Source organism: Mya arenaria, chromosome 5, assembly GCF_026914265.1.
Source record: "Mya arenaria isolate MELC-2E11 chromosome 5, ASM2691426v1".
Classification (NCBI taxonomy): domain Eukaryota; kingdom Metazoa; phylum Mollusca; class Bivalvia; order Myida; family Myidae; genus Mya; species Mya arenaria.
Genome location: NC_069126.1, coordinates 18,146,663 through 18,160,473, shown reverse-complemented (window position 1 = coordinate 18,160,473; position 13,811 = coordinate 18,146,663). Strand labels below are relative to the sequence as shown.

The 13,811-nt window shown below is 34.0% G+C and overlaps 1 protein-coding gene across 1 annotated transcript; it reads left to right on the top strand.

Annotated features, from left to right (window-relative positions):
- The first annotated feature begins 4,995 nt into the window (after positions 1 to 4,995).
- LOC128234475 (delta-like protein B) lies at positions 4,996 to 9,311 on the top strand. The gene is made up of 4 exons (XM_052948738.1): positions 4,996 to 5,136; positions 6,055 to 6,171; positions 8,423 to 8,502; positions 8,963 to 9,311. Exons 1-4 carry the CDS (start codon positions 5,087 to 5,089, stop codon positions 9,142 to 9,144), a joined length of 429 nt encoding a protein of 142 aa, XP_052804698.1. The 5' UTR covers positions 4,996 to 5,086; the 3' UTR covers positions 9,145 to 9,311.
- Positions 9,312 to 13,811: the final 4,500 nt, after the last annotated feature.

Here is a 13,811-nt window from a genome sequence, read left to right as displayed (position 1 = left end):
GTAAACATGAGAGAACATCGCATAATCAATATCGTACTTCGTATTATCGCATTTTCGTTATCGAACGGTCGAGTAATAATCATCGTTTTGTCCGTTTCCTTGGCCCAAATCATTGCTGGTGACCGCTTACTGAGAAAAAGCAATCCTCGTGTCTATTATCTTGGTAGAAAACACTGCTGGTGTCAATTCCCTGAGACAAACAAGTCCTTTTACCCATTAGCTGGGTAGAAACCAGTGCTTGTGTCCATTATCTGGGTATAACGAACACTTGTGGCAATTTTCAGAATACCAACCAGTGCTTGTGTCCCTTTCCTAGGTACAACCCAGTGCTTGAGTCCATTTCCTGGGTACAGACCAGTGCTTGCTTCGATTTCCTGGGTACATACTAGTGCTTGTGTCCATTATCCGAGTACACACCAGTGCTTATGGCCATTTCCTAGAAACAGACAAGTGTTTGTGTCCATTGCCTGGTTGCAATCCAGTGTTTGGGTCCAGTCCCTGGGTACAAGCCACTGCTTGTGAAATTTCCTGTGTACAAACCCGTTCTTGTGTCTAGATCTTTGTACGAACCAGTGCTTGTGTCCATTTCCTGATTACCTAACAGTGCTTGTTTCCATTTCCTGGTTGCAAACCAGTGCTTGTGTCCAGTCCCTAGGTACAAGCCAGAGCCTGGTCAAGTTCCTGGGTACAAACCAGCGCTTGTGTCCATTTCCTGGTTGCAAACCAGTGACTGTGTCTAGTACTTAGGTACAACTTAGTGCATGTGTCCGTTGTCTGGGTACAACCCAGTGCTTGCTTCCATTTCCTGGGTTCACACCAGTGCTTGTGTCCCTTTCCTTGGTACAGACGAGTGTCTGTGCCCATTTCCAGGTTGTGTCAAGTCCCTGGGAACAAACCAGCGCTTGTGTCAAGTCCCTGGGTACAAGCCAGCGCCTGGTCAAGTCGTCCCTGGGTACAAACCAGTGCTAGTGTCCATTTCCTTGGTACAGACCAGTGCTTGCTTCCATTTCCTGGGTACACACCTGTGCTTGTGTCCCTTTCCTGGGTACATACCAGTACCTGTGCCCATTTCCTGGTTGCAAACAAGTACTTGTGTCAAGTCCATGGGTACAAACCAGTGCTTGTGTCCATTTCCGTGGTACAGACCAGTGCTTGATTCCATTTCCTGGGTACACACCAGTGCCTGTATCCATTTCCTTGGTACATACCAGTGCCTGTGTCCATTTCCTCGTTGCAAACAAGTGCTTGTGTCCCTTTCCTGGGTACATACCAGAGTCTGTGCCCATTTCCTGGTTGCAAACAAGTGCTTGTGTCAAGTCCCTTGGTACAAACCAGTGCTTGTGTCAAGTCCCTGGGTACAAGCCAGCGCCTGGTCAAGTCCCTGGGTACAAACCAGTGCTTGTGGCAGGTCCCTGGGTACAAGCCAGTGCTTGTGGCAGGTCCCTGGGTACAAGCCAGTGCTTGTGTCATGTCCCTGGGTACAAGCCAGCGCCTGGTCAAGTCCCTGGGTACAAACCAGTGCATGTGTCCATTTCCTGGTTGCAAACCAGTGCTTGTGTCAAGTCCCTGGTTACAAACCAATGCTTGTGTCAAGTCTCTGGGTACAAGCCAGCGCTTTTGTCCATTTCCTGGGTACAAACAAATGCTTGTGTCTATTTCTTGGTACAAACCAGTGCTTGTTTTTATTTCTTAGTACAAACCAGTGCTTGTGTCAAAGCCCTGGGTACAAACCAATGCTTGTGTCAAGTCCCTGGGTACAAGCAGGCGCTTGTGTCCATTTCCTATCTACAAACCAGTGTTGTGTCCATGTCCTGGTTACTATTCAGAACTTGTGAACAAAACTAGTGTCATAAGAGAAACGTATTGTCTGAAAATAATTCATGTGTAACTTTTGTGTTTTATTTATATTAATCGAAGCCTATAATTTGCATTACTATGATTCAGTTGACTTAATGCTTTAAGGGAACACATTGAATGTCAAAAAGTACCCTTAACGCGCATACTTGTCGCTATATAAACACTTCCTATAATTTTACATAATGATTAATTGGAACAACTCCGTTGAAAGTTACGTTCTTTGAGCGATTATACTCATAAAATTGATAATATATGTTAAAGTCATTGGTCATATGTATACCTCCAATGTCAGCCTCAATATGTCCCAAAACCTATTTTCAATGTCAAGCAGTTAATTTATCCGTTTCAATATTTATTTTTTAAATAAACTATATATGTGATATGTTGTACTTGATAGTTGATTAAATTTCATACTTCTAGAAGTCGCAAATATTATGAAGACTAAGTTTAGAAGTAAATTGCGCATGCAATATTTATGATAGAGCTCATATGTTAAGTGTTCTGGGTACTTTCGTCTTTGTTATACATGTACCATTCACGGGGCACAACTTCTGTCTGTGAATTCTGGAAGTCCCGTATTTGCAGACGATATATCACTCGTCGCTTTTTGTCCCAACGACCTCCAGTGTATGTTCGATATAGTCTACTCGGATCGCCAACGTTGGAACATAGAAGTGAATTTCAACAAATATTATGTAATAGTATTTTCACCACGCCGCAGCGTCACTCAAATCCCTATTATGTACAGAGAGCGTATCATTCAACAAGTCACATCCACTACTCATCTAGGTATACTGCAGGATTCAAACTTAAAACTGCACGGACATACGGGCATAACACAACGTGTTCAAAAAACGAAAAATGCCCTATTATCTATAGTCGGTAGGGTGTCCATCATTATATAGTAGGTCCCCTCGTTCTATTCAGCTTATACCAGAAGATAACACTTTACATCTCTGAATTATGGAATAACATGACCGTTATTGACACAAAAACAGTCGATCGATTTCAACACTTTATGGCAAGGAAAGTGCAAGGTTTTCAATCGTAAGTCATATCTGATATGTCGGAATCCATGCTCGGACTTAGCAGCCTCTGATAAACTCAAACTGATGTTTTTGTATAAAGTGTTAAGTTTGTCTCAACATTGTATAACGAAAGTGATTTTCATCAGAAACTATTGTATGTTTTTGGAAGACAATAACTCTGTTAAACTTGGTTTTATCCTAGACATATGCAGAATACTCCTTAAGTACAATTTGCAATTTATACTTAAGTTAATGAGTACCTTACCGCAGCATTTAATTTACCACCCAAAACGACATGGAAAAGGGTTGTAAATAACTCAGTAAAACTATTAGAACTCAACTGCTGGGAAAATCGCACCGCACATGACTGTGCCTTTATATTGTTTCGAATCATCCATCCTGTAGTCTCACCTTCTATAATATACTCTGTTTCAAGTAAAAGAGTATACAGGGAGACTGTTAGATTTATAGCAAAATTATGGTGTAGATCAGATGTGCTTGCAGCCAGAACTTGCATTAAATGTGACAGGATATACCAGGAAGAACTGACACATGTGCTTTGTGAATGTAAAACTACACAAGTCGAAAAAACAAATTTTACAACCCAGCTAAAAGACACTTTCAACCACGACTTTTGTGAATTTCTTTCTTCTCTGGACAGTCTGAGTCATACCTGATGTTTAAAGGTTTTAGGGGCTCCAATCGAGCCACAACTGGAAATAGATCAACACGTCATTTTTTGAAATTATGTTTTAATTTTCTAACACGCTGTTGAAACAGATACTAATTATTCCTTAGTAAAATCCAAGTTTTACAATGTGCTGTTTAGTCTATGCTGGAACGACCAGTCAAAATAATAACATATTTCATATAAAACTGCTTCGCTATTTATGTATTACACTTATCAATTAATCCATGTTAACGTTATCTTTCTAACATAGACAATATTATGTATACCATAACTCGCTGCTGCAAATCTCTTGTATTTCGTTTCGACAAGATTTATGCATCCAAGCGGCGGATCACAAACGACATTACTATCATTTAAGCCAAATAGTCTAATTTTATTTGCATGTAGAATAAAAGCTTCTTATTTGTACTAAGATATTAAGATATATCCTACAATATTTGTATGAATATTTTGACACCAATATGCTATATTTTTGAGCTCTACTATTATTGTATATATATATATATATATATATATATATATATATATATATATATATATATATATATATATATATATATATATATATATACTATTATTTATGTTTTATGTCTTTCAATGTTTGCATATACTATAAATATCTCCAGCCATGGGGGAAAAAGATGTTGAGTTGAGTTCAGTTGAGCTTTAAATGTAGCATTACGAACTTATAAAGCGCATTTCCCCCCTTAAAATTTCGTTTATAATTCTACTCTTTATATAACTAGGGTTTTATTACGTGTTTTAAACCAAGTTAAACATTCACCATGCACTGTTTTAAAGGTAGGGAATGAGCTGGTACACTACAGCGTTTAACAGATCTTTATAGCTTTCGTCATTATCTAACTAATCGTATAAATATTGATACATTAAAAATATTCAGAACATCATAAATCATTACATGTGACATTGATTAATTGTCATTTAACCTTAAAAGGTATTTATTATGTAAAAAAGTAAACATCATATACTCTATTGTGTTTTTCATAGAACAAATATATATAAACGAAGAACAATAAACTAACAACTTAATTTAGTCTTGAAATAATTAAAAGCTATGCATCTAAATGTTTTAAAATCATTAACCTTGTCTATTTAGTAACATTTCATATTAAAACGTTTATTTTTGTTTACTGAGCGTATTTACTTTCTTGTTTAAAAGTCATTACGTGCTCTGGACTGAAAAACAGTTTATTTATTTTCCTGGTGTACCTTTATAATCCTAGTTTAGCTGACCCGGTCTTTTGTAACGATGTTTACTACCGCTTACCAATCAGATAATGAAGTCCAGACAACGGTGTATTTGTACTGAAACACACAATACATGTTTACAATATCGTGAACAGTTCCATTGTAACATTAAATATGAAAATATTCTTCCTTGTAACACTTTAAAATGATTGGTTGCAAACAAACTAATGAAATATTTAATTCCTCCAGCTAATCTTATATATGAACAAACGTTTTTCTTTCCTTCATATCGCGCAGCACAATGTATGCAGCGGTGTTGTTTCTTTGTAGTGTTGGTATTTTATACATACGGTAAGCTTTTTTTTAAACTTTCACACGATACGTCGATTGTAACAGACAAAGCACACTTTCTGCTTTCTGTTATATAAGTAGTTTTTTTCTCGAAGTAAGTCGCTCGTTTAATGATATGTTTCGTTTTGGTGTTCATGAACTACAATTCTTCAGTAGATATATTAAATGCATAATTGTCGTTAAAACGTTGCATGGCTTGTGATTAATGCATACATGGGAAATAAGTATAAAACCTTAACTAACAAAGCAAAACTATAACAATTCTAAGTGTGTCTCGTTATAATTCTTTATGACATTTTTAAGAAAAAAGTTTCAATGATCATTGCATTGTATTGGCAACTGGTAAACATGTCGGACTAAGAGTTAAAAGTACTAGGTTCAATCCCGTCCAGGTCTTTAGTATTTCAAATTTCTCCTTAATCTCACGTGTATAGAATATTTCGAAAAGGGTTTGTTTAGTAGTGGTTATAAAAGCGTCATTTGTATCTATTATCTTTATGCGTGTAAAATCTCACTCTTTAAACCTTTACTCAAAAATGGATTTTTACGCCTTAGTGTCGACATATCAGGTGCCAATTGATAAACTTATGCATTGGCATTTCAAGTCCATTCCATGACCAGTCACAAAATCAAACTTTAAAGTGAAGTAAAATATTGTTTTTGTTTACATATTAGATGCATATCCAAATATATATGCGCTACGCGCTACCTAGTCCAGTTTTTGATATTATTTCAATAAATAGATTATGACATGAATAGTTTTATGACAATCTCCGAAATAATTCTGGATTATATATATAAATACAAATAGTTAATATATAATCTAGTCTTAATCGGACATAATTGATATTATTCGCTTATTCACCAACTATTTGAACACGGAGTTCCATTAAATTAGTTTGCATTCTTGTCTTTCAGTGGATGTGAAGGCGGTTATTGTACTCAGTACTATACATGTTCATACAGTTGTTACCGTCAAACTACCTACTACACAAATTGTGGCTTCTTGTGGCTGTCAAGATGTACAAGATACAGGTAGAAATTTCACGAAATATTGAAGGGTTAGTGGCGATGTGAATTTTGTTCATCATTTTAAGCTCTTCTTACAAAGCTTATCATGCCTAACGCAATAACTATCGTAGGACAAATAATTGTAAGATCAATACAATATCAAACAATATGCTTTAATGATGTTTTTAAGAGGTTCAAATCTAAGACTTACATGTATAATGACAACAACTCCTTTCAAATGAATCAAAATTTAATATATATAATCTTATATAGTATTTCTAAAACACCATAAGATCATTATTTTGCCGTAGCAAAATAGTTTTAAAAGATGAATACAGATATAACGTATGGTTTTAATAAAACAATAAAGAATACAGACACATATGTTTTGATGACTGAACTCACTTGTTCACTAATCTTTCAAAAGTGCTTTATATTTATTCATAACGAGTTCTGTTGTGTTTTATGCCACCTTTTATCCGTGTGTCTTTAAACAAGCTCACGGTTGTGGATGGATGTCTTGTTCGTTCATATGTATGTCATGATTCATTAACGGCACATACGCAATTTTGACCTGCGTATTTGTTTATATTAACAAAAACGACAACAACTGTTTGCTTTAGGTCTCTTGAACACTTCTTATACACGCTATGACTTTGAGCGGCACGTTTCGACAGAAAGGAAAATTGTTAAAAATATGATTTTTGTTTGATTTTTTCTTTTTGTGAGTATTTTATTAAATTAAGGTTATGTTATAAAGTATCACATTGCTATGCTCTTTAATAGATACATAGAGAATACGCGGTTAGTACCGTGAATAACGAAAGTTTATCTGGCAAGGCGGAGGAATTTATCTGCAGCCAAGCCAGAAAAGATTTCTCCATCCACGAAACTAACCCTGTATTATATTCAACATGTATTTTTTTATCAAAACACTATAAAATACCCTAAGATTATAAAGTATCTTTAAAAATAATGAGGACAACTATTTTGTCCCTGTTGACGTTGGAAAATAAGGTAAATATGTTTAAATGCGCCCCTAAAAAGTTTCCAAAACTGTCCATTTCTTTTAATACCTTTATAGTCAAAGTAGTTGTTTTTAAATACGTCAATATCAATTATAAACATAAAAATGTGGATTAACTTTGATAAGTCATAGACTACACAGGTCATGGTTCAAGATCACGAATGTTACCAAACAATCGCGAAAAGTTCAATGGATTTAATTCTTTGAGGTATTAAGAATATCGTGATAGGCTGCACCGGCTAAGACAGAATTCATTTCTGTTGTAAGTGAGATTTTGTCATTCACAACAGAAATGGAGTTCACTATCGTTCAATGCTGCACATATTTCAGCATTTGCTGGTGGGTAAGTGCTCATGACCTTAGTGCTATATGTATATTTTCTGCAGATTCTCTTTGCCACTGTGTTTATCCTGCAGATTGATGGAATTTTCAGGGTAAATTGATGTTGAGGTCGGTTGTTCTCAATCTATTGATTTGATTCTGAAGCAGTATTTGTCACAGTATGGTCACATGACCACCTGACTGTAAATTAACATCACGTGGTCTTCTTTCCTTATTAACAAAAATGTTATTGAACCGTATGTGAGCAAATAACAGGATAAAATTGACATTTAATTACATCAAAATCCGAAATATAATTTAGTTTGTCATCAACTATATCATTTGCAATAATGCTTAACTTTGATGTGTGGTGAACCCAAATTATATTGGTATTGTTGGAACAGGAATTAATAACTGATTTCTTATATGTAAAATAAATGACCAAAGCACACTATAGATAAAGTAATAACAACTTGACAACAAATCGTTTTCTTCACATCCACTCCTTTCATATCATATCCAAATAATAAAATGTCACCAGGCATTCAGATACCCAAATTACAATGAAGGAATGTTAAGATGGCGACGAGCCAAGTAGCATGCACATAAACAAAGTTCCTGTTTAACGGTTAACAATGCATTCACATATTGGCCAAACAAAGCAACAGCCACAGGCTAATCTAAATCACTTGAATACAGATGTAATTAGTTTGAACAGATATCAAAGGCATATACGTTCACATTAAATGCCTTTTCTTATAAAAAAAACTAAATTTGTGCTACTCTTTGTTTTCTTTTTGTTTCGTCTTTTGCCGTTTAGTCAGTCGATGTGTGTCTTGTGGTCTTTAATATATAGCTTTAGGTCAAGATTAAATGCTTAGCTTCTTGGCTTCACGGTAGATTTTAATGTTTTCTGTTTTATGACAGATCGGCTTTAGATACCTGCTACAAGCTGTGCAATCGAAGCGAGTGTTGTACCGGATATCAGGGGTCGACTTGCGATCAACGTATGTTATTGTTAAACCATTCAACATTTTTCGATACAAGTCTTGGGAAGATTTAACTTATCCAAATTATCCTTCCGAAAACAGTCCTTTTGCATTTCGAGAAAACATTTATTGTAAGATTGCCACAATTCATTAGGTTTGTATAGTCCGACTTTAATCGTAAGTATGATTACCTGATCTTGATAGACCAAAGTATGACGTCATTGTTTTATCGCAATGAAAAATATATATAAACAAATAGGTCAAAACAATTTTGTTCGTTTAAGTTATGTAATGTAATACAACTAAATTGTGTTTTATAATCACAAATCATTAAACTATTGAATTAAAAGTTTTAATTGCAAATAATTTTGAAATACAATTTGCATACGAGATTTTCTTAAAATCACGGGTTTTATGTAACCAATTTATATCACTTTAGGTTTATTTGAGAGGTAACCAATATTTTCCTCCCTTTCAGCAATCTGTTTCGGATCGATCAGTTGCCCAAATGGCGGAACATGTAGAGCCCCAGACACGTGCAGTTGTCGAACTGGATTTTCCGGAACAAAATGTTCAGATACAAATTTATTTGCTGAAATCAGCTCAAAGTTTAGGTGGAAGTGTATCTCTGTAGAAATCTATATAGTACATAGCTTGTAAACATTTAATAATACGTACATAGCTTAGTTATGGAAAATTAACATAACTAGATTAACTACGCTATACGTATTTCAATCACTTAACCAATTAATCCAAATACATTATTGTATAACATTTCAGATATAAAGGAGTGTAGTTCTGGCACAGTGAGATGTAACCACACATGTATCAACACATACGGTTGGTTTAAGTGCTCCTGTAGAAGCGGCTATAGCTTATCCAACGACGGCAGATCATGTTCTGGTTTGTTCCCATTTTCTAAAATTATGATAATTAAATATACCATAACTTACATTGCTTAAATTGTGCAAGATATTCTCGATTTCAAAATCATTCCTCGAATACCAATAACGATGGCCAAAGAACAAATTGAACTAATATGGTTTTAAATGAATAGAAAGAATACGTAAGTAAAATGAAAAAAGCCGCAAATCCACTTAATTGCTTGTGATTAATATCCGTATATCATCATGTTTTAACGGTACCCAGATTTAAAGAGTACGGTTTATAATAGATATTGTCTGTTGAACCTTGGTCCACGGCCTTCAATATGATCGTTTTCAATTCTACGCCACTAGGCTGCTCAGCGCAGTTTTTAATGTTGTCATAATTTCCAGTTGTACATAGACTGTTCAAATGCAAAGTTAAGAAATGCATGTGCACTCAAATTATTCGTAGACAATGTACTTATTGAAAATGTAACTTCGAAGAAATTGCTTGGAATTGTTATTGATTCATCATTGTCATGGAACCTGCAAGTTGACTTTGTCTGCAAGAAAGTAACTGCAAAGATAGCTCTTTTAAAAAGACTTAATTACTTTTTAACGGATCAAATGAGACATTTGTTTTATAAATCGTATATACTTCCTATGTTTGACTATTGTTGTAGTGTTTGGGGGAAAAGCAAGCAAACGCATACGAAACGAATAACCATGCTTCAAAAAAGAGCTGCTAAAATTATTCTCTTTAAGCCTATTAGAACGCCATCGCATGAATTATTTAAACAATTAGAATGGCTTCAATTTGAATACCGTTGCAAATATCAAACGGCTGTTATGGTATATAAATCTATTAACAATCTTACACCGAGTTATATAAGAGACATTATAAAGTTATCAAACAATACAAGATATGGATTACGATCTTCTACGCGACAAGACATTGCCCACATTCGACATAAAACTCAATACAAGAAACATTCGTTTGCATGCTACAGCGGGACAGTTTGGAACTCTTTACCAGAACGAATACGTAAATCGAACACGGAAAATACATTTAAAGCCTGCTGCAAGAAGTTCTTTTTACATCATCAATTGCAAAAACCGTTGTAAGAATTGTACGCATAATTCCATGACTATTGTTTTTTTACATTATATATATCTCGATTAAACTGTCCTACTTACTCAGTTAATAAATTTTAATGATACGATTTGTTAACCTTTATGTACAAATTGATGTATTGTTCGGCGTTGATCTTATGATTAATGTATTATATTCATGTTTCTTTATGTTTTCGTATAACATTTTAATACGTACCCTTTTGAAATAACATAAATTTATGCTTACGTTTTCATTCTAAGCATTTATGTGTGTGTGCGTGTGTATGTTCTTTCAGAAGGCCACATTGTAAATAAGTCGTGTGTTATGTTTGTTTATAATATGATGCCTATGTCTTAATGTGTTACCTTCTTTAAATAAAGTTATTATTATTATTATTATTATTATTACTGAGAACGTTAGTTTACAAAATCGTAGCCTTGTTGAAAACCTTGTTTATGCAAAAGGATTTAGTACATTTTACTAGTCAGATAGTGTTGCTTCTTTTCATTCACTTTATTTGTTGTCAGAAGTAAATCCAGATGCTAGTGAGAATGGGCATAATTAGAATGAACAAACAATTTATTTAGTACTACTGAATTTGTTTTTCTGCACCAAAAAGACCGTTAACAGATAACAAAATTAACAAAATTCATTAAACGGTTTTTTTTTTACATGATACATTGGAGAGACCGTTTAAAATACATTATAGGACGGCAGCAAAATTGCACAAAGAATGAGAAGAGGTGCAACTATAGACAATGATACTGACATCAACAAATACCTATCACCCAACGCAAACTACATGTACCATGCTTATGCTGAAACGTTAATAAATATTAAATAATATGTTACAATACCATCTAAATATCCAGCAACATAAATTCTCAAATGACAACTAATTTGAATCTCAAGTGCAACACAATTAGAATAAAAAAAGGAAGCAAACATATTCAATATGATGTTTCCCTCCAATTTTAGAGTTTTCAACGCCAGAAACCAAAATCAGATTGAACATATATCATTATTGCCCACTGTTCACCAAAAGCTTGAAAACAAACGTTCATTGTTTAAAAATCTTATAAGAGCATTTAATCATTGGTAACTAACAAAGAATGAATATTAGTGAGAAAAACATTAAAACCTGTTTGAGAACCAACAATTCTAAAATAATCACTTGCCTGGTCAGGTGTCCGGCATCATGAAATAACAGTTAACAGTAAACAATTATCATGACCACATAAAAGCCGTAAATTACCTTATGATCACATATGTAGGAATGTTCATAAAAAGTCATTAAATACCATAATTACTCTAAAAGTAATACTAAATAAACAATATTGGATATTAATTAAAACATGGTTTTAGGTTGATTTTAAATCACATACTATAATATAATATAGTTTTAAGATGGAAAGCGTAAAACAAGATCATATGATAAGTGAATTTATGGAAACATAAAAAGGAAACAACGTCGAACAATTGATATCGAGCAGTGTAAATGTAATAATATTCCGTTACTTAAGGGCAACGTCGACTTCTTTTTACTTTATGTTCCCTTTCAGTTACCTCTTTACGCTAACTGGATAAGGAAGCGGAAAACATGTGATTTTAAAAACAGATCCAATGTATGAATTTGCTTGTATTATTAATGGTTATACAATGCAAGTGTATAGACCTCAACTAAAAGCTTTATCTAAAAATAAAAATGTAGACAAACGCATTTCGCAATACTTTTAGAGTAACGAAGTGCCATTAAAATGTTATAAATATAAATAAATATTCGAAATTGCATATTAAACTTTAACCAAGTAGTGGCATAAGATGACATGTTTGCCTTTTTTCGTGAGATTTCGTGTATTGACTCTGTGTACCGCAACGACGCTGTTGGACACATTGCTACTGGAGATTAATACCGGATTGCATCTGAAATTAATTTCCATATATGTAAACTATGATTGACAGAAACTTTATCAATATTGCCAAAGTTTGTGTGAAAGAGTAGAGCTTGAATGTGATGCGTTAATGCCGTCGATGAGTAAAATATCGTCCCTTATAGATAAGAAAGAAGAGTATTGTAACAATAATCCATCAGCCTCCCCCCTCCCTCTAAGTCTTTTTCGATAACAACAAAACCGAGTATGGATATCAAATCCTTACATAAGAATTTAAAACAATAACTGTAGTATAACTTTAAAATGTTTCTGCATTTTGTACTCTGAATTGTTTTCCTTGACCTGCAGACAGCGACAGGATCCATGATCATAGAAATATCTGAAGATGGCCTACAAGTTTATTATTATTTGATTTATTATTAAGTTTCCTGACGTCAATGCATTCATTGATAAGATTTACCATTAAAGATGCACTCTTACTCCCAGATAAGATTTACCACAATTAATAATATTGTTTTAATATTCCAAAAAGGATGAATAAATGTCAAAAACAATAGTTCTAATGAAGGATACCGAGTTTAATTGGAAAGAAATGTGCATAAAGCACAGTATTTCTACCTTATGAGACTATAGCAGACCACAGTAAATCTTTTAGCATTCACCAATCATTTAATATTTTTTGCGCTTTCTGATATTACATACAAGGCAAAAATCTTGTTATCAGTTATTAATATTTTCCATAACTGCATTATTTAGTAAGTAGTTAAAGGTTAATCAGTCAAAATTTATGTTTGTTATACATGTGTTTGTATTGATTTTGAATAAGAGTGTCACTTTAACGTTTTTACTTCATTCGGGTTTGTTGGGATAAGAGTGAGGTTGTGCACACAAACTGGTTTAACAACCCGTAAATTTACATTTTACTTACCGTTCCAAAGAGGTACCGAACAATTCTTGATTAAAATCCTTAGATTTTGTATTTAGTTTGTATGTACTGTGTTGTGGAGTTTTGTGCTGTTGTTCCAAGGTTCCGTTTTTTTTCTATTCAATGTCTTGGTGTAATAAAGATAAAGATTAACTCGTTGCAGGATAAATTTGAAAAACCAAATATTCAACGGTCACGATTAAATCAAAGAATGGCCATCATAACTGTTGATTTCGAAAGGTCAAATGACAAAATATACTATTGTGTGTCTTATATTTATCTAAATCGATTTGCTCTGACCATTTCATTCCAGATATTAACGAATGTAGTTCCGGCACAGCGAGCTGAAGCCACACATGTACCAACACACAAGGCTCATTCAGGTGCTCCTGTAGAAGCGGTTATAGTTTATCGAGCGACGGCAGAACATGTTCTGGTTTGTTAACACACAATTAAAGTGTGATAACATCTCTGCACTTTACAATATTCCTTAGCACAAGGTTTGATTCCTATTTTAAGATCAAAGGTGA